Source organism: Theobroma cacao, chromosome 9 (assembly GCF_053813885.1).
Source record: "Theobroma cacao isolate CCN51 chromosome 9, ASM5381388v1, whole genome shotgun sequence".
Classification (NCBI taxonomy): Eukaryota; Viridiplantae; Streptophyta; class Magnoliopsida; order Malvales; family Malvaceae; genus Theobroma; species Theobroma cacao.
In genome coordinates, this window is record NC_142647.1 from 47,829,610 (window position 1) to 47,855,613 (window position 26,004).

Below are 26,004 nucleotides of genomic sequence, written 5' to 3' on the forward strand. Positions count from 1 at the left end.
AAAGAATATAATTTAAAGTAAAGCAAATCCACAATCCATAAAAATATATAAAGAGAGATGCGTAGAAAGATAGAAGGCAAAGAGAGGAGAAGAAAAAAGGGTTTTCAATAAGGACTGATGACGTGAAAGGCGGCGAGAGGAGAGAAGGTAGATGTTCTTTCTTTATGTGATCATCAATTTTTAGAAAAAGACACTTTTGATGTTCAAGAAACTTTACATCTTGCTATCAAAAAGGAGAATTTATAAAACTCTTTTGAATTCACAATTTTTAAAAAATATTCTAAAATTATTTTTTTCAATAATTATTTAAATTAAAAAATAACAAAACATATCATCTCAACATCTTTCGAAGTCCACGTGATATAAATCTCAACTCAAAAAAAATCAAACAAGTATATCATTTTTTTTTTCACATGAAGAGGCTTGTATCTTTACATTGCATCGACTAATTAAGAAGGCACAATAGGTCCCGATTTGTATACATATTTTTTTACAATTTTAACAATTATAGCACAACAGACATTATGAGGCAAGAGTTATAGAGCAAGTTATATTTAAAATTTGTAGTCTATTCACTGGGATATAATTCATAGCCTTTCAGAAGATGGAAAGAGTGAATCAAATTCCAATCTCTCTTTTTTGTTAACTTAGATATTAAAATTTCTATAAATTAATATCGATAAATTAATAAACTCGAATAAATAATGTTTTTGTTCAATTTCGACTTAGGATCAATGTGGTAAATTGATAATTCACTAAATTTATAAAATAATACATTTTAAAAAAACACAAACACATAAGTTTCACTTGAAATATAAATTAATAATCTCCTAATATATCAAAATTATATATATATATATATAACTTAATTAAGAAGCCTTTGTAAAATATGACCCCAATGCTATTTGTTTTTCTTGAAATTGATGTCTCTTTGGATCTCATTTATAACTTTTCTTTATATTAAACAAACCACTCATAGAGTAACTTCTCTAGTTTCAGGAATTTTGTAATTTTGTATTGTTTGGCATCACCTTTTTCAATGTTGGTTGATAAATAGACCTCTTAATCATATTTGATATTGTTACTTGACTTATTTGCAAGTTAAACTTTTTTGACACTCACTATTGTAATTGCTTTTAGGTGCAATTTGGATTTTCTATGTTGTACTCACAAAATACTTTATGCATTTCTTTTGTCATTGTTGATTTCTTTATACTTTTAAGATGAGAAGCCATTGTGTTTAATTTTATCATTTGTGATATTGTATATTCTTTTTATAAATGTTTTTGTATGACTTAATGTTCATGAAGTATATTAATTAAGTTGACATCAAATGTGAGTTTAGGTTGTTACAAAAATGGATAGATTCATGACTTTTATTTAATACAACTAATTACACTCATAACTTGTTTTGGAAAGAAATACATAGAACAATGATATATCGTAATTCAGTAATTATGTAATATTCATATAATCACAATATACAATACATGTGTTAAGTTCTATATTTTAAAAAAATAAAAAATACTTTGATAAATTAGTTTTTTATTAATTAATGATAAATTAATAAATTATTAATTTATCGATTAAATGATATCTTAATTAATTAATAAATTTTTTTGATCCTAAAGATATTAATTTGTAGATGTTTTAGTGTATGTTCTAATTCCACAATATTGCATTGGCTAAAAAATTGTGGATTTTCGTGAGCCTACCCTTTCTAAAACATTACTTCTTTTCTATTAACTAATTTTCACTTAATGTCTTATTTCTCTTTGGATTTATTTATGCAATGTACTAATAAGCCATTTAATTATTCAATATTAATTTATATCATGACATTATCAACTACAGATGGCAACAACGCATATAGACACACACACATATTTTGTAGAAGAGTAATTATAGCCAAAATGAAAGAAGCTGTGGCTTTTGTTTCATTATGGTAGACAACAGAAAGAAAATCTAAATTCAAACAAGTGCAGCAGCTCATAATTTTTTTTATTGACCAGCTGCATACTTGGACTAGCAGATTAAGCGAAAAAAGAAAGAGAAAGACAAGCAACAACTAGGAAGCAGTAGCTACTGTGCCAAAGCCAAATGCATCATTTCGTTTTTGGGGCATTAATAAAAACAACTCTTATAGAGAAGATGTTTTCAAAAATAGTCCTCTTTATAATTTTAACTATTTTTAATCAAGTTGAACAAAACTACCTTTAATGAAGATATAAAATTACAAGCCATGATGTTACATACCATGTACAAAAATATGTTACACGCCATGTACAATAACATGTGACACGCCATGTATAAAAACATGTGACACGTCATAGTTAGGTTGTTACATGCCATGCACAAAAACATGTGACACACCATGGTTAGGTTGTTACACACTATGTACAAAAACATGTTACACGTTATGTACAAAAACATGTGACATGTCATGGTTAGGTTGTTACACGCTATGTACAAAAACATATGACACGCTATGGTTAGGTTGTTACACGTCATGTACAAAAATATGTGACACATCATGGTAGGTTGTTACACGCCATGGTTAAGTTGTTACACGTTATGTACAAAAACATGTTACACGCCATGTACAGATACATGTAACACATCATAGTTAAGTTGCTACATGCTATGGTTATGTTGTTACACGCCATGTACAAAAACATATAACACGCCATGGTTAGGTTGTTACATGTCATATACAAAAATATGTTACATGTCATGTACAAAAACATGTGACACGTTATGTTTAGGTTGTTACACATTATAGTTAGGTTACTACACGTCATGTACAAAAACATGTGACATGCCATGGTTAGGTTGTTACATGTCATGTACAAAAACATGTGACACACCATGGTTAGGTTGTTACACACCATATTGAAGAAAAAATATTATTGTTACACGCCATGTTGAAAAAATATTGTTGTTATACGCCATATTCAAATACATTTTGTGACACTTTAATGCCTAAAATGTTGTTGTTACTTACGAACCAAAATTTCAAATCTTCTCAACTCTCTTCATTTTTTTTTGACAATTTGGCATCGATTAAAGTATTTCTAATATGTTTTCATAAATCAAAACACAAATTTTCTTATCTAAAACACCTATTTCGACTAAAAATCGAAAAAAAATTTTCTTTGAAAACATAAGTTTATAAATTTCAAAATTTTGAGTTTATCGATGTCTAGGTTCCGAATTGATACAATTAAAAGCTATTTCAAACATCTGTGATTATTTCTACCATTTTAGTTTAATCCAAAATACCTAAAAATCAAAATTTTCAAATAGTCACCCACCCAAGCACATCAAAACCATCGCTTGGTGTCTTGAAAACGCAGGAAAGAAAAATCTAAAAACGTGAGAGAAAGAAATCGGGAGCATAACAGATGAATGCCGAAGAGAGAAATCGATAAAAATAGAGAGAGTGGGATGGCGATGAGAGAAATCGGAAGCATAAATGGGGAGAAATTGTGATGAATGATTTAATTTATTTGAAATAGATTCAATGGTATTTTTGTCAAGTTATGGCTAAATATGGTTAAAAACAATTAAATTTATTTTGATGGTTATTTTTGAAATGTAAGTTATTCTTCATAATTTCCTCTTCTTATTTTTTCTTGCTTGTTTCTTGGGGAAAGCCTTATGTGCTCTTTCAAGATAGGGAATTAGCCTAGCTGTTCTTCCCGAGCAAGGTCTCAGGGTAGAAGAAGGCATTTACTGACATGCCCCCATCGATGCAAAAAGTCTACCCTGTTATATAAAAGGATGTTGGTAGACACAAGAATCCCATCAAGGATGACACTTCCTCTGGCTATCCAATGCGTCCCATTGGATAGATTCATGACTTTTATTTAATAAAACTAATTACACTCATAACTTGTTTTGGAAAGAAATACATAGAATAATGATATATCGTAATTTAGTAATTATGTAATATTCATATAATCACAAAATATAATACATGTATTAAGTTTTATATTTTAAAAAAATTAAAAAATACTTTAATAAATTATTTTTTATTAATTAATCATAAATTAATAAATTATTAATTTATCGATTGAATGACATTTTAATTAATTAATAAATTTTTATGATCCTAAAGATATTAATTTATAGACGTTTTAGTGTATGTTCTAATTCCACAATATGCCATTGGCTAAAAAATTATGGATTTTTGTGAGCCTACCCTTTCTAAAACATTACTTCTCTTCTATTAACTAATTTTCACTTAATGTCTTCTCTCTTTGGATTTATTTATGCAATGTACTAATAGGCCTTTTAATTATTGAATATTAATTTATATCATGACATTATCAATTACAGATGGCAACAATACATACACACACACACACACATATATATATATATATATATATATATATATATATATATATATTGTAGAAGAATAATTATAGCCAAAATAAAAGAAGCAACAGCTTTTGTTTCATTATGGTAGACAACAGAAAGAAAATCCAAATTCAAACAAGTGCAACAGTTCAGAATTTTTTTTTATTGACCAGCTGCATACTCGAACTGGCAGATTAAGAGGAAAAAGAGAGACAAAGAGAAGCAACAACTAGGAAGCAGTAGCTGCGGTGCCAAAGCCAAATGCATCATTTCTTATTTTTCTTGTTTTGTTTCTTGGGCAAAGCCTTATGCACCATTTCAAGATAGGGAATTAGCTTGGCTGCTCATCCCGAGCAGGGTCTCATGGTAGAAGAAGGCATTCACTGACATGCCCCCATCGATGCAAAAAGTCTGCCCTGTTATATAAGAGGATGCTGGTAGACACAGGAATCCCACCAAGGATGACACTTCCTCTGGCTCTCCAATGCGTCCCATTGGAGTTCGAGAGATGATATTCTCTGAAAACTTTTGAATGTACTGCAAGCAAGGAGGACAACAAGTATAGATACTGCTAATTAACAACACTTAAAACGTAATACAGTTTGAGGAACAAAAACTTGCATGCTGTAGTGTAGCCTTTCCAGCATTTATGAGTTCTTGCCATATACTTTTTAATAATATGAAAATCCTAGCAACCAATATACTTATTTGTTGTGATTTACTTCATAATTCTCCTTGGATATCCTTTTTGATTACTCTGAATGATATGATCATGCTGATAAACTTAAGGACTACAAGCATGGGAGGAAAAATATATATATTTTACATCTTCAGTAAGGGGAGTTCGGATGAACCAAGGTGCAACAGAGTTGACCCTTATGTTGTCCTTTGCCCACTCACATGCCAAGTATTTTGCAAGGTGGTTCATGGCTACTGCAAATAATGGAATGGCAACCTAAATTCTCAATCTTGAACGATTACTCAACTATATGCTTGCAATAGAGGTTTTATTTTCCAGGGAAAAAATATATATATATGTATATGTACACACACATACCTTTTGTTACTCCATATAAAGATCCAAAACTTACTGATACCACACCAGCAATCGAAGAGAGAAAAACAATGCTTCCTGCCCCTGAAGCTTTCAAAAGAGGATAGGCAAGTTGGCACAAGTTGTAAGCAGACTCAAAATTGGTCCCCATCATAAATGAGAAATCTTCAGTGGTGATGTCTGGAGTCGGCTTTAAAATAGCTGTCCCCACATTGTTAATCTATAGCCACACCAATTTGGCATTTATATTGATATTTGAGGATACTAGTTTGGCATTGTTGCAATCACAAATGTCGTCTCATTAGCAAAACTCAGGAGTCGAGACACTATGCAGAATGAGAGTTTGATGAACTTCCAAAAAATAAAGTGAAGGAAAATGAAGGAGAGTAAAGAGAATGCTTAAGAGCAGCAAAGTGAAGAAAAAATAGAACAACTTCTTCATTCATATCAGTTTGCTACTTAAAGCTTAAGTACAGGGAATAAAAAGAGAACCATAAGACATGAAATTAGAAACTGAAAACTACCCACTAAGTAAACTCAATAGATAACTGATCCATAATTCTAAGTGGTAGACTAACATGTGCCAAGTAGGATAACCAACAATAACTGACTGCAACATAAAAAATAATACTAAACTTAAATGAGTCTTATGCACCAGCATGTAGTATCTGCTGGCTGCTCAGACAAACACTAGCAACAATTAAAGAGATGCATTCCAACTTCAACAGAGTTACCAGAAAAAGAAAAGAATCAGAATGGATGTTTACTTACCAGGATGTTGAGTTTTCCTCCAAATTCAGAGGAGACAGTGTTTATTAGCTTCTCTCTTTGGGCCTGCGATGATACATCACAGACTGAACCAGTAACCTGGAAACCCTTCGCTGCCCAGTCAAGTAAGCATTTGTTGAGGTCCGTTTCAGTCCGGGAGCATGTGTGTATTCTTGCTCTCAGTCCAGCTAATTCCTCTATGATAGCATGCCTGGTTGCAGTATTAATTTGTGATGAGTAAAATATTAGCTCCGTCTTGGCATAATCCAAGGAAAAGTAAATTAATGTCTTCACATCAGCATGTTAATTGTAATATAAGCCTTTAACAATTTCCCCTAGAATCCAATAAATGAAATCAAAATCGTCTTGGTGAACCGACCATCACAGTCACTTTTAGCAACACAAAAATCTAATTCCTGTTTTTCCTTGATTTACAAAATCTTTTATCGAATATAATGATCTAATCACCAAAACAGATCACTTCATCACTTCATACCAAGCGCCCCTAGTTAAAAAGTCGCATCTAATTAAAATGTATAAACAACAAAGCACAAGTTTTTATTTATTGTTTTTGTTTTTGTTCCAGAACCTGTCTCAGGATTTTATTAACTTACTCAATCCACATAATGCTTTATCGCATTCAGAACTGTATAGTTCTGGGTATACATAAAAGGTTTTGTCATTGTCAATAAACATATAACTAATTCTTAAGTTGTTGTACCTAAGTGAATAGTCAATGAGGGAAGTAAAGGAGAAGACAATGTCAATGGCCTGATATATATGAACCGTCCCCCAATTTCGAGTATATTATATATTGAAAGGTAAAGCAGCAAGAAACGAGGTGTAGTATCAAATTAACAAAAGCAGAAGGTAAAAAGAAAGAGAGGGAGAAGAGAGAAAGAGAACCCGATTCCTTTGGTTCCACCAGTAACAAGTGCAGTCATGCCTTGAAGACTCCATCTGTTGTCCTTCCTAGAGTTATCTGATTGAGCCATTCTTACTTCCATCTGTTGTCCTTCCTAGAGTTATCTGCTTAAGCCATTCTTACTTCTCTCTCTCTCGGCTTGTAGTTGAGATATATTAAGTATATATAGACAGTTTCTTCCCACGTAGGTCATTGCTGACAAAAGATTCAATAGGAAATTAAATGGGGAAAGGACAGCAGTTGAGTAGTTGTTTCCATAATGTGGTCACAATGAGTGGCAATTTTAAACAAATAATATATTAATGAAAAATTGGATAGATTCTAATAGTACTTGCTATTTTAATTCAAAAAACGTGTTTAGTAAGTTAAAAGAAGATTTACGAGCTTGCCCTGTGAAATGAGTGTGGAATCATTTTTCAAGGTACCATTCAGATTTGGTTGCTCGTTTCAACAAAGCCCAAAATATGCAAATACGGTTTATAGAGGATCAAAGTTACATACATGCTGGGTTTCTTTGTTTAGGCATAAAAACAAAGTTCAGGCATATGAATGGGCTTGAACTAGCCTTCTCAGGCTCTGGCCTTGGCCGACCCATGACACGTCTAGTTGAAAGGAGTCTTATTGTAAGAGTCTTATACATGGCAAATTGCGAAGTGGGGTGGGTGGTGTTCAATTTCTTTTCAAGCTATGTTTGATGGGAAGAAGAGGCCGTTCAGTGTGATCCCTCCATCGACGTAAATAATCTGCCCTGTTATATAAGAAGCTGCAGGCAGGCAGAGAAATGCCACCAATGACGAGACTTCCTTTGGCTCTCCGGCGCGTCCCATCGGAATCTTAGTGATGAAAGCCTCAAGTGCTTTTTCATCATGAAAAACCTACGAAGGAGAACGGAAAACAATCGTAATCAGCTCTTTCAAAATTGGAGAATGTGGAGTAAAGTATGCTTTGACGAAGCTTTCCCAGTTTTCTAGCAAGGACAATGTAGCATTTGGTCTGCTAATGTTAGGTTGGCCTGTTGCCTCTTCTGCTAAATAGCATTTTTCTAAGTTCTTGTCATGGTGCTAAAGTGATCCCACATGTTCATCTTTTCTCCAACAAAATCACTTTTATTTTTATATTGGACGATATTCGTGCTGGCTAAGTCCTATTATGATCATGCTGAATGATGATAAGCCTAGGGAAAGCTATTTACAGGTTCAGCAAGGGGAGTTCTGATCAGTGAAGGTGCAACAGCGTTGACCCTAATATTATCTCCCGCCCACTCACATGCAAGGTGTTTTGCAAGCTGGTTCATGGCCCCTGAAACAGATACATGATATTCAGGGAAATGGCAAAAAATTTAAGGTCAAACCTTCAATTTCGAAATGAATTTGTGCATATATACTTGCAGTAGAGGTAGTATATCAGGCAAGAGAGTTACCTTTGGTTGCTCCATATGTAGGCAAAGTTCTTACTGGTGTTAGGCCAGCAATTGAAGAGAGAAGCACAATGCTTCCTGCCCCTGAAGCTTTCAGAAGAGGATGTGCAAGTAGGCTCAAGTTATGAGCTGATTCAAAATTGGTACCCATGAGAAATGAAACTTCTTCAGCCGTTTCCTCTGAAATCGGCTTTGCAACAATGGTTCCCACATTGTTTATCTGCAGTCGCACCAAACATCAGAACCACGAATTTCACAAAAACTCAAGAAATTATGACACCCAGTAATTTTGGAAGGAAGTAGGAAAGCAGATGATGATAATCACCAGGATGTCAAGTTTCCCGTTGAATACAGAGGAGGCAGTGTTAATTAGCTTTTCCCCTTGGGCCTTAGACGAAACATCACAGGCTGAACCAGTAACTTGGAAGCCCTTTGCTTGCCATTCAAGTAAGCACTTGTTGAGCTCGGTTTCGGTTCGGGAGCATGTATGAATTCTTGCTCCTAGTCCCGCTAGTTCCTCTACGATAGCATGCCTGATTGCAGTACTTGGTGTCAGTCAAACAGCAGGTAAAGGAGCAAAACAGTCCCCAATATCAAGAATAAAGCAGCAACAAAGGGCTGTGGTCTTTGAATATATAAAAAATGTTATATATTTTCATGTAAAAAAGTCCAAGAATCAAAAGAGAGAGAGAGGGGGAAGAGAGAAAAAGAACCCGATTCCTTTGGTTCCACCAGTAACAAGGGCAGTCATGCCATGCAGACTCCATCTGTTATCCTTGCTAGAGCTATCTGCTTCAGCCATTCTTACTTCTCTGTCTGCCTCTTCCTTTGTCTGCTTGCAGTTGAGATATATTATGTGTGGCACATAGTTGCCTTCCCACATTCGCCATTGGTACAAAAGATTCCATAGGAAATTAAATGGGGGAAAAGGACAGCAGTTAAGTAGTTTTGGTTCCACACGGCAGTCACAATGTATGGACAAAGGCTATAGTCAATAAAGAATAAGATGCCGTTGTCCATATCCCATTGTGCTTGGTAATACCAATAGCCATTTAACCTTGCTTTTAATTAGCTCTCCTTCATAATTATTTAGGTGCATAAGGCATTACTAATTACTCAACAATTAGGGAGGTAGTTGATTTTCTTTTTCATCCATGTTTAAGGAGTAATAACAGAATAATTAACCAACCATTGGTCAAGTTTTTATTGTTTAGATAAATGTTTGACAAAAATCATATGAAAAATTATCACCTAGGAAAGTGTTTGCTCCAATCACTGAATTTATAATTATACTACCTGTAGGGATGAGCAAACCAAATCAGATTAATTATCCACTCAAATCAAATACAATTTTGGTAAAATGGTTTGGTCTAATTAATTCATTGGGTCAATTGATCTAAAATGTTTAGTCTAATTAGTTTTTTGGTCAGTTCTTGGATTTAAAATTTTTGAACCAATCCACTCAAAAAATACGCTAATTATATATATATATATATATTAATATATAAAATATATTTTTATATATATTAAGAAAATGGATAATAAACTTAATTAATAATGTCACGATCCAAATCGGGGAGCTGTCATTGATGCACGAGCCCAGCAGGCAAAACCCACGAGATCTTAGCAAGCGTACAAAATTTTGGATCAAATTAGAACATATAACACGTAGCCAAGGGTTTTCCACAATTGTATATTCATAATATAATTTAAATTCAAATACATGTCAATTACCCCTTGGTGTCATGGGCCAAAATTTAAGCTTAACCTCGTGCGACCTTGAATTCTGAAAATAAAACTTAAGTAAGCTTATAAATCATGAATCCATATTCTCAACCCAAAAGACATGCCTAATAGGTGGTGGAAGATCCATGTTTATATATTCAAGACCCACCTCATCTCTTATTGATGTGAGATCCGTGATATTTTACCTCACCTAATTGTGTAATACTTTTGTTGCCTTCCCATTTTCGCCATTGGTACAAAAGATTCCATAGGAAATTAAATGGGGGAAAAGGACAGCACTTAAGTAGTTTTGGTTCCACACGGCAGTCACAATGTATGGACAAAGGCTATAGTCAATAAAGAATTAGATGCAATTGTCCACATCCCATTGTGCTTGGTAATACCAATAGCCATTAGACCTTGCTTTTAATTAGCTCTCCTTCATAATTATTTAGGTGCATAAGGCATTACTAATTACTCAACAATTAGGGAGGTAGTTGATTTTCTTTTTCATCCATGTTTAAGGAGTAATAACAGAATAATTAACCAACCATTGGTCAAGTTTGTATTGTTTAGATAAATGTTTGACAAAAATCATATGAAAAATTATCACCTTGGAAAGTGTTTGCTCCAATCACTGAATTTATAATTATACTACCTGTAGGGATGAGCAAACCAAACCAGATTAATTATCCACTCAAATCAAATACAATTTTGGTAAAATGGTTTGGTCTAATTAATTCATTGGGTCAATTGATCTAAAATGTTTAGTCTAATTAGTTTTTTGGTCAGTTCTTGGATTTAAAATTTTTGAACCAATCCACTCAAAAAATACGCTAATTATATATATATTAATATATAAAATATATTTTTATATATATTAAGAAAATGGATAATAAACTTAATTAATAATGTCACGATCCAAATCGGGGAGCTGTCATTGATGCATGAGCCCAGCAGGCAAAACCCACGAGATCTTAGCAAGCGTACAAAATTTTGGATCAAATTAGAACATATAACACATAGCCAAGGGTTTTCCACAATTGTATATTCATAATATAATTTAAATTCAAATACATGTCAATTACCCCTTGGTGTCATGGGCAAGAATTTAAGCTTAACCTCGTGCGACCTTGAATTCTGAAAATAAAACTTAAGTAAGCTTATAAATCATGAATCCATATTCTCAACCCAAAAGACATGCCTAATAGATGGTGGAAGATCCATGTTTATATATTCAAGACTCACCTCATCTCTTATTGATGTGAGATCCGTGATATTTTACCCCACCTAATTGTGTAATACTTTTGTTGCCTTCCCATTTTCGCCATTGGTACAAAAGATTCCATAGGAAATTAAATGGGGGAAAAGGACAGCACTTAAGTAGTTTTGGTTCCACACGGCAGTCACAATGTATGGACAAAGGCTATAGTCAATAAAGAATAAGATGCAGTTGTCCACATCCCATTGTGCTTGGTAATACCAATAGCCATTAGACCTTGCTTTTAATTAGCTCTCCTTCATAATTATTTAGGTGCATAAGGCATTACTAATTACTCAACAATTAGGGAGGTAGTTGATTTTTTTTTCATCCATGTTTAAGGAGTAATAACAGAATAATTAACCAACCATTGGTCAAGTTTTTATTGTTTAGATAAATGTTTGACAAAAATCATATGAAAAATTATCACCTAGGAAAGTTTTTACTCCAATCACTGAATTTATAATTATACTACTTGTAGGGATGAGCAAACCAAGTCAGATCAATTATCCATTCAAATAAAATGCGATTTAGGTAAAATGGTTTGGTCTAATTGATCCATTGGGTCAATTGATCCAAAATGTTTGATCTAATTAGTTTTTTGGTCAGTTCTTGGATTTAAAATTTTTGAATCAATCCACTCAAAAAATCACACTAATTATATATATATATATATATATATATATTAATATATAAAATATTTTTTATATGTATTAAGAAAATGGATAATAAACTTAATTAATAATGTCATGATCCAAATTAGGGAATTGTGATTGGCGCATGAGCCCAGCAGGCAAAACCCATGAGATCTGAGCAAGCGTAAAAAACTTTGGATCAAATTAGAACATATAACACATAGCCAAGGGTTTTCCACAATAGTATATGCATAATATAATTTAAATTCAAATACATGTCAATTACCCCTTGGTGTCATGGGCCAAAATTTAAGCTCAACCTCGTGTGACCTTAAACTCTGAAAATAGAACTTAAGTAAGTCTATAAATCATGAGTCCTTATTCCTAACCCAAAAGACATTCCTGATAGGTGGTGTAAGATCCATATTTATATATCCAAGACCCATCTCATCTCTTATTGATGTGAGATTCGTGACATTTTACCCCACCTAATTGTGTAATGCTTTTGTTGCACTGGCTCTTTACCTGTAGAGGAGAGGGACTTTTACGCTAGTTCGGGTCTACCTTGATCCTTGTATCTCTCATGGGAGCCCACATTAATGAATATCTGAGTTTGCTTTGATACCACTTGTCACAAGCCGAAACTTAAGCCCAACTTTTTTACCCGTAGAGGAGAAGGACTCTTACAATAGTTTGGGTCTACCTTGATCCTTGTATCTCTCATGGGGCCCTACATTAGTGAATATCTGAGTTTACTTTGATACCAATTGTCACAAGCTGAAACTTAAGCCCAACCCCATACGGTTTTAAACTTTTAAAATAAAGCTTAAGTATATACTTTAAAGCATTTGTTTTGGCATATAGAAGGGGCAAAAGCATAATTTCAAATGGGGTAAAGGAAAAAGAAGGGCTTTATCTCCACTAGAGGCTCATGAGAATACATCATTCCATAAACATATTGTTAGAAAAAAATTTCTAGGAAACAAATGAAAATAAAATAAAGCAAGTAAATACAGTAAAAAGTTTGAAGCGAGGTATCACTGTCTTTAAGGATAATTTTCGTCGCCCTTTCAGAGTACAAGACTCGGTGCAAAAGGACTGTAGCAGTTATCCTCCAGGATTCAACAGACCATTCCTTATAGTTTGCACAAACTAGTAAGGGATAGCAGGAACAACAAAAAGATTTCTCTGAAAAAATAAAACTCAATAGGAAAGGCATTAAAACAGAGAAATAGTATGCAAAGAAACTTGAGAGGAGAGTAGCAAAAGAAGCCTTGCTTAGTGTGTGTTGTAACTGAGGTAGGGAGGCTGTATTTATAGGTAGATGATGAAGTGAACGTTGCACCAAATCAGGAGAGTTTTTGAGTCTGATTTATTCAAAGGTTGAGAAAGCTTAAAAGAAAAATAGGTTAACATTAGTGGAGTTTGAGTTGATTCATTCAAAGGTTGAGAAAGCTTAAAAAAAAAAAAATTAAAGCTAAGGTATAAAAATTAACTTGGGCTTAGCCCATGTGTATACTTGTGCGCAAGAGAAAAAATTTAAATTTTTTCAAAGCTTAGCCCAATCTCGTGTGCGTGTGTGCCCACTCCTTTTTCTTCTTTGCAACAAATCCATAATGAGTTTGCATATTTAAAGCACTTACACATTTATGTACCTTAGCAATGTGGGATATTTGAACCTTATTCAATACACTATTTTCCCAACATATTTATCTTCTTTACCACCACTCCATTTATTCTTTCATCAATCGCCTACAACAACTGCCTCTAATGTAGCTGACTTTTCGGATGAAAACAACTTTGGTACAACAATTTTCAAATTGGTGAATTCTGTCACATGGAAATTCAAGTGTTTATGGTTAGAATATTTTTGTCACATAGACATCCACATGACTGTGATTTATGTCACGTAGTCATCCATATTGATGTCCACATAATATTAAGGTGGTAGATTTCTTTTAATGTTGATGACGATTGATTGATGAAATGAATAAAATTAAAATATTTTTAAAAAGTAATAAAATTAAAAACTACGTATTAGAATTCACGAATGAAAATAAAATATTATACAAAAGTCATAAATGTTTGATGCTAGTTAGAGAGAAAATCATTTCTAAAATGTGTAGTCTATTCACTAGAGTTCCGCATGTCTTAATTGTGAGCCTACGCTTTTTATAACATTACGTCTCTTCGATTAACTAATTTTCACTTAATGTCTTATTTTTGTTTGGAATTAGTCAACCAATGTGCTCATAGGCTTTTTAATTCTTGAATATTAATCTATATCATGGCATTATCAACTACAGATGGCAACAAAATATATATAGTAGAACAGTAATTATAGACAAAATGCAAGAAGCAACAGCTTTTGTTTCATTTTGGTAGATAATAGAAATGAAATCCAAATCCAAACAAGTGCCGCAGTTCAAATTTTTTTTTCATTGACAAGTTGCATTCTCAGACGGCAGATTAAGAGGGAAAAGAAAGAGAAAGACAAGCAACAGCTAGGGAGCTGTAACTGAGGTGCCGAACACTTCATTTCTTATTTTCTTGTTTTGGTTTTTGGGCAAAGCCTTGTGCTCCATTTCAAGATTGGGAACTAGCTTGGCTGTTCTTCTCGATTAAGGTTTCATGGTAGAAGAAGCCATTCACTGACATGCCCCCATCGATGTAAAAAGTCTGCCCTGTTATATAAGAGGATGCTAATAGGCACAGGAATCCCACCAAGGATGACACTTCCTCTGGCTCTCCAATGCATCCCATCGGAGTTCGACAGATGATAGTCTCTGAAAACTTTTGAATGTACTGCAAGCAAGGAGAATGACAACAATTATAAATACTACTAATTTACAACACTGAAAATATTGTATAGTTTGAGGAACAAAACTTTGCATGCTTTAATGTAACCTTTCAAATTTATATATGAACTTTTACCATAATGGTCTCAAATTGTATACTTTTTAATTATTAAAAAAATCCTAGCAATCAATATAGTCATTTCTTGTAATTTATTCTATAACTCTCTTAGGATATCCGTTTTGGTTACACTTACTCTGAATGATATGATCAGGCTGATAAACATAAACGGTAAATGTATGGGGAAAGAATATTTTTTACAAGTTCAACAAGGGGAGTTCGAATGACCAAAGGTGCAACAGAGTTGACTCTTATATTGTTCTTTGCCCACTTACATGCCAAGCATTTTGCAAGGTGGCTCATGGCTCCTGAAGACAATGGAATGAAAATCTCAATTCAGTCAAGAGTGATAAAATTACTCACCTATGTGCTTGCAATATAGGTTTAATTTGACAGGAAAATTATACACACATACACACACACACACACAGACCTGTTGTTGCTCCATATAAAGATCCACTACTTACTGATACCACACCAACAACTGAAGAGAGAAAAACGATGCTTCTCGCTACTAAAGCTTTCAAAAGAGGATATGCAAGTTGGCACAAGTTGTAAGTAGACTCAAAATTGATCCCCATGATCAATGAGAAATCTTTAGTGATGAAGTCTAGAGTCGGCTTTGAAATAAGTGTTCCCACATTGTTAATCTATAGCACACCAAGTTGGCATTATTGGAACCACAAATGTCTCATTAGCAAAACTCAGGAGTCTGGACATTATGCAGAATGAGAGTTACCAGAAAAAGAAAGAATGAGAATGGATGCTTACTTACCAGGATGTTGAGTTTTCCACCAAATTCAGAGAAGATAGTGCTTATTAGCTTCTCTCTTTGGGCTTGAGATGATACATCACAGATTGAACCAGTAACCTAGAAACCCTTTGCTTCCCAGTCAAGTAAGCATTTGTTGAGGTCAGTTTCATTTCGTGAGCACGTGTGTGTTCTCGCTCCCAATGCAACTAATTCTTCTACGATAGCGTACTTGGTTACAATATTAATTAATTTGTGATCAGTCAAATAGAAGCTCCATTTTTGCCAATATAATGATCTAATCACTGTAAAGGGGGTTCTTGTGATAGGGAGAGGAAGTATTGCAAACAAGTAAAAGGATGTGCCAGAGGCGGCAGAGAGGAAGATTGAAGCAATTCCTAAAGTATTAAGTACTGTGGTAGGTGGAAGACAATAAGAAGAGACTTAAAGAGACTTAGAGAGTACAAGATAATTAGAGAGAGAATTTAGAGAGAGAAGCTCTCAAGTTGAGAATGTGTTAGCTTGGAGGGGGAGAGAAGAGTCATTCCAAATGAATTGTGAGGCTCTATATATAGTGCTAAAAGTGACGATTACATAAGAATAGGCTTTAATGCGCTTAATGAATGACATTATTATGAAGAATATTAATGTAAGTAAACGTTACTGTAATTGGATGTAATAAGACTTGTTCTCAAGTAAGGGTAATAGAAAAGAGGTGTACAAGAATAGGTACAAGAGAAGAAGCTGTACGAGAATAGGTACAAGAGAATAAGCTGTACATGAATAAGTATACAAGAACAAGGTAAGAGGGTGAAACACTTGTACTTCAGGAAAAGGGTTAAGAGGAAGACCTTTTAACTACCTCCATATCTGAGCCACCAAGCCAAACTCTTTGGAACATCCCAAGATGAAAGTAACCCATGAACCCTGCCACTTGTTCCGAGTTGCTTTCACTGTCATCCAAGTGAAGTGGTTATTCTATTCGAAGTAGTTGTTTTACTTGTAATAATTGTTCCATAAGGAGTAGTGTTCTATTTATTCTAGTTATTCTGCGTTAAGTAGCACTTCACTTGTTCTAGTTGTTCTGCGTGAAGTAGTGCTTCACTTGTTCTACTTATTCTACGTGAAGTAGCACTTCACTTGTTTTACTTATTCTGCGTGAAGTAGCACTTCACTTGTTCTGGTTGTTCTCTGTACAACATTATATTGTAACCTAATTCTTTAGAGTAACAGTATTAACCAAAATCTAGTATCTACATTTTGCCCCTTGCATAAAAATTTATTGTTAAAAATAATTCTTATGTATTAATTTAAAGTAATTTTTTTTATACTATAATGTATTGTACTGTATTATTTTGAGCAGTAATGCTTTGGGTAGTATTGTTTTAGACAATAACACTTTAGACATTAACACTTTAGGTAGTAACATATTACTATCTTGTGTATGGTGTAATACTATTTTTTTTTGTAATGTCAATATCTTTTTGTAATATTTGATTGATTATGCAATAATATTTAATGTCTTTCGTAATATTTGATTGCATTTTTTTTAATTTCAATATCTTTTGTAATATTTTATTGATTATGCAATAATATTTAATATCTTTTTCATAAAAAACCTTGATTCTATTTGTAATATTTTATTGATTATGCAATAATATTTAATATCTTTTTCATAAAAATCTTGATTCTATGTGGCTTATAAATATCAAGTTACTATAAACAATTTTCTTCATTCATATTCAAAGTAAAGCAAAATAAATTTTAGAGTAAAGTCGATTCTTTTGTGAATCTTTTCAAGTAAGTAAGTTTGTTTATTTATTTATATATATATATTTTAATTTTGTTTTCAATCAATTGACTTAATTAGTTGAATTTTTCTTACTTATTGCCCCCTACATGATTTTTTTTTAATTAAAATATGAGAAAAAAATTTATGCATGAAATATTTTAATTATAGAAGAAAATCACAAAGCAAGAATATTTATGTTACTCTAACTTTGTTTCAATCCTTTATTTACTTGGCTCGTTGCACGGTAGGTATGATTTCTGTTTGTTTTTGAATCTTACAGTTTGGAGTAATACGTTTCTTGATTTAATTTTTTTTTGAAGTATAGTTCATTGTTTTATTTTAACATATAGTGTTTAATAGGAAAGAGAAATATTAGAATAAAGAAAGTAAGAAAAGAATAAAGTGAATGGCATGTTAACTAAAGAGAGAAATACTAGAATAAAGAAATAAACTAATAGACGCATAAAAACTGGCAAAAGCTCCATGTCTTTTTTTTTTAATATAAATTGACTTTGACTTGTATCATGTTTTGGTGCAGCTTTTGCTTAAGGGTTTTTTTTTTTTTCAATTGAAAGTTAACCTGATGTAGCCTTAGAAAAGTGAATAAAAGAAGTAAATAAATGCTGAAGCAAAAAGAGCAAACAAAGGCTGACTAACTTGTCAAAATTTTTTTTTTTTATTTGTTGGCAAAAAAAAGCTGCAAGTTGTAATAATCATTTTTTTTGTTTATATAAAGAACACGTTTTTAACTTAGAACAATTTATTGGCAGCCAAAAGCCGCCAGCTGCATATATATATATATAGAGGGGGGTTTACTTTGGAGGAGTTTGTAGCGGCAAAGCTGCAAGTTGCAGTAGTTTTTTTTTATATATATAAAAAGGGAGTGTACTTTGGAGCAGTTTGTAGTAGCAAAGCTGTAGACCAAAATTTTTTTTTTTTTATAAAGAAGATGGCTTTACTTTGGAGCCGCGAGCTCTTTTAATTAGAGCTCGCGGTACATGCCGCGAGCTATTCTAATTTGAACGATTTTTTTAAAAATTTATAATAATATTTTTTTAGCTGACTCTTTTTTTTTCCTTTTGTGTTATAATTTATTATTTTATTGTAATGTATAGTTTTTGATAGAAAAAATATTAGAATAAAAGAAATGAGTAAAGGTTGAAGTGAAAGAAGCAAATAAAAGTTAGTGCATATCAACTTTTGATAAAAAGGCAAAAACTAAAATAATTAATAAATAAATGAACAAAAGGTAGCACATGTCAAACCTTCGTTTCTCCTCTTATTTATTAGCAACACAAGCTGCGTTTCTTGTGTTTTTTTTTTTTAATGTATAGGACTTGGCTTTTGTAGGACTGTTTTTGGTTTTAGTGTTACTGTAGAACTTGCGGCATAAACTCAAGTATAGAAGAGAACTTTGGAAACAGTACTTTTGTTTTAACCTCAAGACACGCCATAGCTTTTATTTATTTTTTACTTGGTTTTGGTGCTAAAGCTTGTGGCTTGTGCGGCACCTTTGTTTTGAAGCTTTCTTTTGTCCTCGCGATTTACCGCAAGTTATTTCTATTGGAGCTCGCGGCATATACCGCGAGCTATTTCTTTTAAAGCTCGCGATTTATGCCGTAAGTTATTATTATTGTTTTATTTTTTTTATAATTTTTAATTATTATTTTATTTTTATTTAAAGTTATAATTTTTTTTAAGTTTTACTTATTTATTATATATATTTATATTGCATATATAAAAATAATAATATCAAAATCTATAATTTTGATAAGTTTTATTTGTGATTTTTTTATACATAATAAATAAGTAAAAGTAAAAAATTATTGAGTATGTATACTTATCTCTTTTTCCATAATCATGTTTGTAGGTAACTTTTTCCATCATCCTCTATGCCTAGGACGCGTGTCCTTTCGAAGATCAATTATGGTGAGCTTGAAAGGGCTGCAACAAGGAAGAAAACCACTGCACATAAAAGTAAGAATAGTGATTCCAAATTAATTGTTCCCAAAAAAATTATAATAGAAAAGAGTGGTGAAGTTCCTCCTGTTTTTGAAAATTTGAAAGATGAAATTATTAAAGAAAGAGGAGAAGATCGTTTTTAGGAAGAGGTTCATGCTAGACAGGTTGACGAACATCCTTATGAGTCTGTTGGATATGATTGGAATCGTGTATGCTCAAAAGCACCTCCTCATAGAAGAAATGGTATTCCAGGACAATTTATTCTGAAATTCAGGTTTGAACGTGGTGAGTTTCCCCTTTTTGCTACTAAGTTAGGCTCCAATTCTCAATTTCTTCATGGTTGGGATGAATGGGTAACTAAGGTATTGAAGAATCCTTCTTATGTTAAACTTCTCTCTTCTGTTGGGATACTTGATGCTATACGTGTCACTTCTAAGCTTAATATTCGTAGAGAAAAAATGATGGATGTGTGGCGTGCTATTCTTGCAAGGTGGAGCACGTTTTCTTATACTATGATTATTACATGGGGGGAATTTACCTTCACTCTGGAAGATGTATGTGTTCTCTTGGAACTTCCTTGTATAGGAAAGGATGATTTTCACTCTATTAAGCTTTCTGAAGAAGAGGTATGTACTCGAGACTTGTTCTTCAATCTACTTAGGAGTTTGAGTAAAACTTTGAAGGTTGCAAGATTCTCCAATTGGATAGGGGTTTTTTATAAAAAGTTCAATGCTAAGGGAATTGAGATTGGTTCTCTTGAGTACCCAGGCCATAAGTATGAACTAGTAGCTTTAATAATTTTTTGGTTGGCACGACACGAACTCCCAAGGTGTCCAGATGATGGTATCTCTTCAGTAGTTGTTCATTTAGCAATAAAAATTGTTAAGGGAACACGTTTTCCTCTTGCTCCACTGTATTTAGGATCCCTATATAAGAGATTAGACTTGTTCCAACTCAAAACTGTTGAGTTAGCTGGGCGTTACAAAGTTTTGACTTATGTGGATACTTCCTTCATTCAAATGTGCTTATGGGAAAAGTTTGGTACTTGCACTCCCGTGCCTAATGCATATCCTTTTGCATATTTTACTGTGAATAACCCTTTATCCAGGAACAACTACAGAGCTTGGGCATGGCATGATCGACTCCCGAGAGGTAATGTTCTTGAAGTAATGCATGTGACAACAGAATTCAATCCCAAACCTTATGTGCGGCCCATAAATGGATTTGGTGATCCTAGAATTTATTATGATCGCCACCTTCTACAGTCTGGAAGAATGAGTTCACAATGTATTAACTTTTGTGTATGGGTTCACAGTTCCCAATTGCCATCTATGATTGAGAGTTTCAGTTTAGGTGGAGATAGAAATATTCTTTCTGTTGAGGTATATTCTCTTTTTAGAGTAGCACGTCAATTTGGGTTTGATCAACCAGCTTTGCCTGACTCTTCTTCAACTATCAGTTTTTCTTCTTGCGTTTCTTCATTCCTCATGGCAGGACTTCAACTTCGTTTAGATAAACTTAAGAGTTATACTGTCACAGCTTTTGATAGAGTTGGTACTCACACTTCTGGATGGTTTGCTTATTGGATGAATTGTGTTGAAGAATGAAGATATTTTATTATGCCTTTGACTAATTCCAGAGCTTGTCTCTACACTCCTCCTATAAGTAACTTTGATGTATCCTTACGTTTGATTTCTCTCAAAAAGAAAAGAAATGTAAATGAAGAAGAAAATGATGCTCCTCGCACTCTTACTCATCAAACAAAACATGTGCATCGAAAAGTAAGTTCATCCTTTACTTCTTCTTCTACTTCTTTTTTTTTTTAAATTCATTTCCTCATCATACTTTTTTTTTTGTAGAGAGAAACAACTACGAGAGTAGAACTTAACTCGATTGAAGAGGAAGAGACTTTTGAAGCTAAGACTGAGGAAGAATCATGTGACTCTGAACGTAGTGATGAATCTGATGATGAATTAGTTGATGTTGATAAAGCTGAAGTTGAGGGTGAGCCAACCCCTTTTGATGATTTCATTGATTTTGATGTTTTATTTCCAAATCATGTTTAGAGCTCTACCATGAACTAGGTATAAACATATTACTATGTTATTCTGATTAATGTTGTTCCCTTCCTTTTTTTTTTTAATTAAGATTGTTCTTACTCCGCAGGCTATTCGAGATGAGGTTGTTCCGACACTGAGATTATTCCTGTTGTTGAAGTTGTTGCTGAAGCTACTCCAAATGTTGAGGTTATTCATGATGTTGGAGTTGATACTGACGATGTTAGAGCTATTCCAATGACTCTTCATGTTTCTTCCTCCCTAGTCCCAGAACATAAAGATGCAAGTAGTGCTTTTGGCATTCAAGTAACACATACTGAAGAAAGTGGTAAGAATGTTGACTTCCATGGTTTTCAAGTTTCATTGGAGTATGTGGCATACTTGGAGCATGTTTTCAATATAAAGGAAAAGTTTTGGAGTACCTCCTTTGTAAAGAACGTAGACGTCATTTGCTTAATGATGGAAGTGTTGGGTAGAGCTTTAGCCATTTCCCATGCTCCACTAATGAGTACTTCACCAGAGGAATTGCAATAGATGTTACAGGATTTCGATGATGCTTGTAACTTTAGATTCAAGCTTGAGTGTCTCAGTGATTGTAGATCTAAAGCCAAGATTTTTCTCAACAAGTCTTCTTTGGAGAATGAGTTAGAAGACACTGCAGCGAAGATAGCTTTACTGAAAAAACGTGAAGTTGAAGTACAAGAATAATTAAATGTATTTGCCAATAATAACTCTTCTCTATGGAGTATGTAATTGACTAGTCTTTTGCTTTTCCTTTACTCTTTTTGAAAGCTCATTTGAGCTAGTACTTCACTATTGATATATCATATTTCTTTTTTTTTGCAATAATAATAATGTTATACGCTTGTTGCATATTTATTCACATTTCTTATATTGCATATGGCCAAAAGGGAACTCTCAACTTTATATCAAGGAGATTAACTCTAACTTGATATGAAGGAGATTAATTCAACCCTTAAAATAAGTAAGCGTAAGAGCTACGGCCAATTTGTGAGTAATAAGCTAGGGCCAAGAAATGAGTGATAAAGCTAGCGGCCAATAGCATAACATCATTACAGCCAAATTATGAGCGATAAAGCTAGCGGCTGGAATGTGAATAATAAATTATGGTCAAAGAATAAGTGATGAAGCTTGTGACCAAAAGAAGAATATCATTACAGCCAAAATATGAGCGGTAAAGCTTGCGGCTGAAGTAAGAATGATGAACTATGGTCAAAGAATAAGCGATAAAACTTGCGACTAATAGTATAATATAATTACAGCCAAAATATAAGCGATAAAGCTAGCGACTGAATATGAAATTTTTTTTAATGTCAAATTGCAATTCATAAAACGATGAAGAGTTAAAGTCATAGAAATATCATACATGAGCAGGAAGCGGGTTGTTCTGGACCCTGTTGTTCTCAATTAACAACTCTTCTACTTGCATTTTCTTATGGAATATTCCCTTCTGAAAATGATCTTTTCTTTCTCTACCTCTTCCTTAAATTGCATTCACTATTGGAGTATTCTTTCTATCGAAGCGAGTAACTCCTTTTTGTTTGAGAACCGTATTATTGGTTCTTTGTGCCATTTCCATTAAGGTAGCAAAAGTTGAAAAAGGTAAATTCTGCTAGTGTAGTCTACACTCGTCAAACATTTTTTTTTTGAATGCAAACCGTCACTAACTCCTTTTTATCATAAGACTCTTGTATATCCATCACCCTTTCTCTAAAGTGTTAGATGTATTCCATAAGGTCTTCTTTAGACTTTTGATATTCTGTTCCCAAATCAAGGAGATTAACCTTATCTTGAGTAGAGAAGAATAACTCTTCCCTAAACATCCACATCAATTATAGTTTCTCCATTTCCTTCATTTCCCTTAGTGTTTGTAATTAGAGGAATGACTTCATGAAGTGCACTCTCATTAAAGTGTACAGATTGAGCTTGAAAAATGGTGAAAGTGAAGGATACAAGTTGAGATATGGTCTCCAACATTCGCTTATTGTTGTCTTCTAACATTTGCATTCTCTCTTAAGAAGCCTCAATAATTTTCATTAGCTTTTGGATGTAGGTGGAAATAGATGCATTTTGGTTACCAGAGAAACTGTCCATCTCTTCCAATAACATAAAGTTTTTCTAGTAAGCTTTTACTTAATGCAATCACTCCTCCCTAATGGAGTCACCAAAATGTAAATGGGGTTCTTGTGATAGGGAGAGGAAGCGTTGCAAACAAGTAAAAGGATGTGCCAGAGGGGGTAGAGAGCAAAATTGAAGCAGTTCCTAAAGTATTAAGTACTGTGGTAGGTGAAAGACAATAAGAAGAGACTTAAAGAGACTTAAAGAGTATAAGATAATTAGAGAGAGAATTTAGAGAGAGAAGCTCTCAAGTTGAGAATGTGTTAGCTTGGAGGGGGAGAGAAGAGTCATTCCAAATGAATTGTGAGGCTCTATATATAATGCTAAAAGTGATGGTTACATAAGAATAGGCTTTAATGCGCTTAATGAATGACATTATTATGAAGAATATTAATGTAAGTAACCGTTACTGTAATTGGATGTAATAAGACTTGTTCTCAAGTAAGGGTAATAGAAAATAGGTGTACAAGAATAGGTACAAGAGAAGAAGCTGTACGAGAATAGGTACAAGAGAATAAGCTGTACATGAATAAGTATACAAGAATAAGGTAAGAGGGTGAAACAGTTGTACTTCAGGAAAGGGTTAAGAGGAAGACCTCTTAACTATCTCCATATCTGAGCCACCAAGCCAAACTCTTTGGAACATCCCAAGATGAAAGTAACCCATGAACCCTGTCATTTGTTTCGAGTTGCTTTCACTGTCATCCAAATGAAGTGATTATTTTATTCGAAGTAGTTGTTCTACTTGTATTAATTGTTCCATATGGAGTAGTGTTCTATTTATTCTAGTTATTCTACGTTAAGTAGCACTTCACTTGTTCTAGTTGTTCTGCGTGAAGTAGTGCTTCACTTGTTCTACTTATTCTACGTGAAGTAGCACTTCACTTGTTTTACTTATTCTGCGTGAAGTAGCACTTCACTTGTTCTAGTTGTTCTCTTTACAACATTATATTGTAACGTAATTCTTTAAAGTAACAGTATTAACCAAAATCTAGTATCTACAATCACCAAATGCAGATCATCTCATAAACGTTCCTAGTTAAAAAGTCACATCTAATTAACATGTATAAACAATGAAGCAAAGTTCTTTATATTTTGTTTGCGTTTTTCCTCCATAACTTGTCTCAAGATTTTAAAAACTTGCGCAATCCATAGGATGCTTTGTTATATTCATGAATGTGTCGTTCTGTGCATACGTAAAAAGTTTTGTCATTGAAAACAAATATATATTCAAAGGGAAGAAAATGTCAATGGCTTAACATATATGAAGAGTCTCCCAATTTCGAGTATATTATATAACATTGAAAGGTAAAGCAGCAAGAAACGAGGTGTAGCATCAAACTTGTAAAGAGCATATGGTAAAAAAGAAAGAGAGAGAGAAGAGAGAAAAATTAAGAACCTCGATTCCTTTGCTTCCACCAGTAACAAGTGCAGTCATGCCTTGAAGACTCCATCTGTTGTCCTTCCTAGAGCTATATGCTTGAGCCATTCTTACTTCTCTCTCTGATGGCTTGTAGTTGAGATATGTTAATTCCCACAAAGGCTATTGCTGACAAAAGATTCAATAGGAAATTAAAAGGGGGGGGGGGGGGGGGGGGGGAAAGACAACATTTGAGAAGTCGTTTTCGAACAACTGTCACAATTAATGCATGGCAAAATATTTATTCTCGAGCCAATTCTAGATGAATTGTTTCTCAATCCTAGATGACAACAAGGGTTTATTGTCAACAAAGAAAATTTTATTTTAGGCATATTTTTTTAATTTTAATATTTAATAAAATCATATTTTTATTGAGTAAAATACATCTATCATATGTGATTTTTTATATACAAAAAGAATATAATTTAAAGTAAAGCAAATCCACAATCCATAAAAATATATAAAGAGAGATGCGTAGAAAGATAGAAGGCAAAGAGAGGAGAAGAAAAAAGGGTTTTCAATAAGGACTGATGACGTGAAAGGCGGCGAGAGGAGAGAAGGTAGATGTTCTTTCTTTATGTGATCATCAATTTTTAGAAAAAGACACTTTTGATGTTCAAGAAACTTTACATCTTGCTATCAAAAAGGAGAATTTATAAAACTCTTTTGAATTCACAATTTTTAAAAAATATTCTAAAATTATTTTTTTCAATAATTATTTAAATTAAAAAATAACAAAACATATCATCTCAACATCTTTCGAAGTCCACGTGATATAAATCTCAACTCAAAAAAAATCAAACAAGTATATCATTTT

General features: G+C 33.2%; 3 protein-coding genes across 6 annotated transcripts; all 3 read right to left on the bottom strand.

The window, feature by feature from the left end:
• Window positions 1-4,413: 4,413 nt before the first annotated feature.
• On the bottom strand, window positions 4,414-7,756 carry LOC148761043 (tropinone reductase homolog At2g29290-like). Of its 2 annotated transcripts, XM_088809802.1 has the most exons (6): window positions 7,614-7,756; window positions 7,094-7,307; window positions 6,191-6,398; window positions 5,423-5,639; window positions 5,192-5,298; window positions 4,414-4,902 (listed from the first exon to the last, which is right to left on the bottom strand). In XM_088809802.1, exons 2-6 carry the CDS (start codon window positions 7,192-7,194, stop codon window positions 4,684-4,686), a joined length of 852 nt encoding a protein of 283 aa, XP_088665928.1. In that variant the 5' UTR covers window positions 7,195-7,307; window positions 7,614-7,756; the 3' UTR covers window positions 4,414-4,683. The 2 variants fall into 2 exon arrangements, with proteins under 2 accessions (XP_088665928.1, XP_088665929.1); XM_088809803.1 differs by lacking the exon at window positions 5,192-5,298.
• Window positions 7,576-9,402, bottom strand: LOC148761044 (tropinone reductase homolog At2g29290-like). The gene is made up of 5 exons (XM_088809801.1): window positions 9,243-9,402; window positions 8,855-9,062; window positions 8,533-8,749; window positions 8,305-8,411; window positions 7,576-7,987 (listed from the first exon to the last, which is right to left on the bottom strand). Exons 1-5 carry the CDS (start codon window positions 9,329-9,331, stop codon window positions 7,793-7,795), a joined length of 816 nt encoding a protein of 271 aa, XP_088665927.1. The 5' UTR covers window positions 9,332-9,402; the 3' UTR covers window positions 7,576-7,792.
• A 5,086-nt stretch (window positions 9,403-14,488) lies between these two features.
• LOC18590623 (tropinone reductase homolog At5g06060-like) lies at window positions 14,489-25,310 on the bottom strand. 3 transcript variants are annotated; one of them, XM_088809994.1, is made up of 4 exons: window positions 15,842-16,461; window positions 15,500-15,716; window positions 15,268-15,374; window positions 14,489-14,955 (listed from the first exon to the last, which is right to left on the bottom strand). In XM_088809994.1, exons 2-4 carry the CDS (start codon window positions 15,645-15,647, stop codon window positions 14,737-14,739), a joined length of 474 nt encoding a protein of 157 aa, XP_088666120.1. In that variant the 5' UTR covers window positions 15,648-15,716; window positions 15,842-16,461; the 3' UTR covers window positions 14,489-14,736. The 3 variants fall into 3 exon arrangements, 2 of the variants coding, with proteins under 2 accessions (XP_088666120.1, XP_088666121.1); XM_088809995.1 differs by having other exon boundaries at window positions 15,342-15,374; window positions 15,500-16,461; XR_016028408.1 differs by lacking the exons at window positions 15,268-15,374; window positions 15,500-15,716; window positions 15,842-16,461 and adding an exon at window positions 25,167-25,310.
• Window positions 25,311-26,004: the final 694 nt, after the last annotated feature.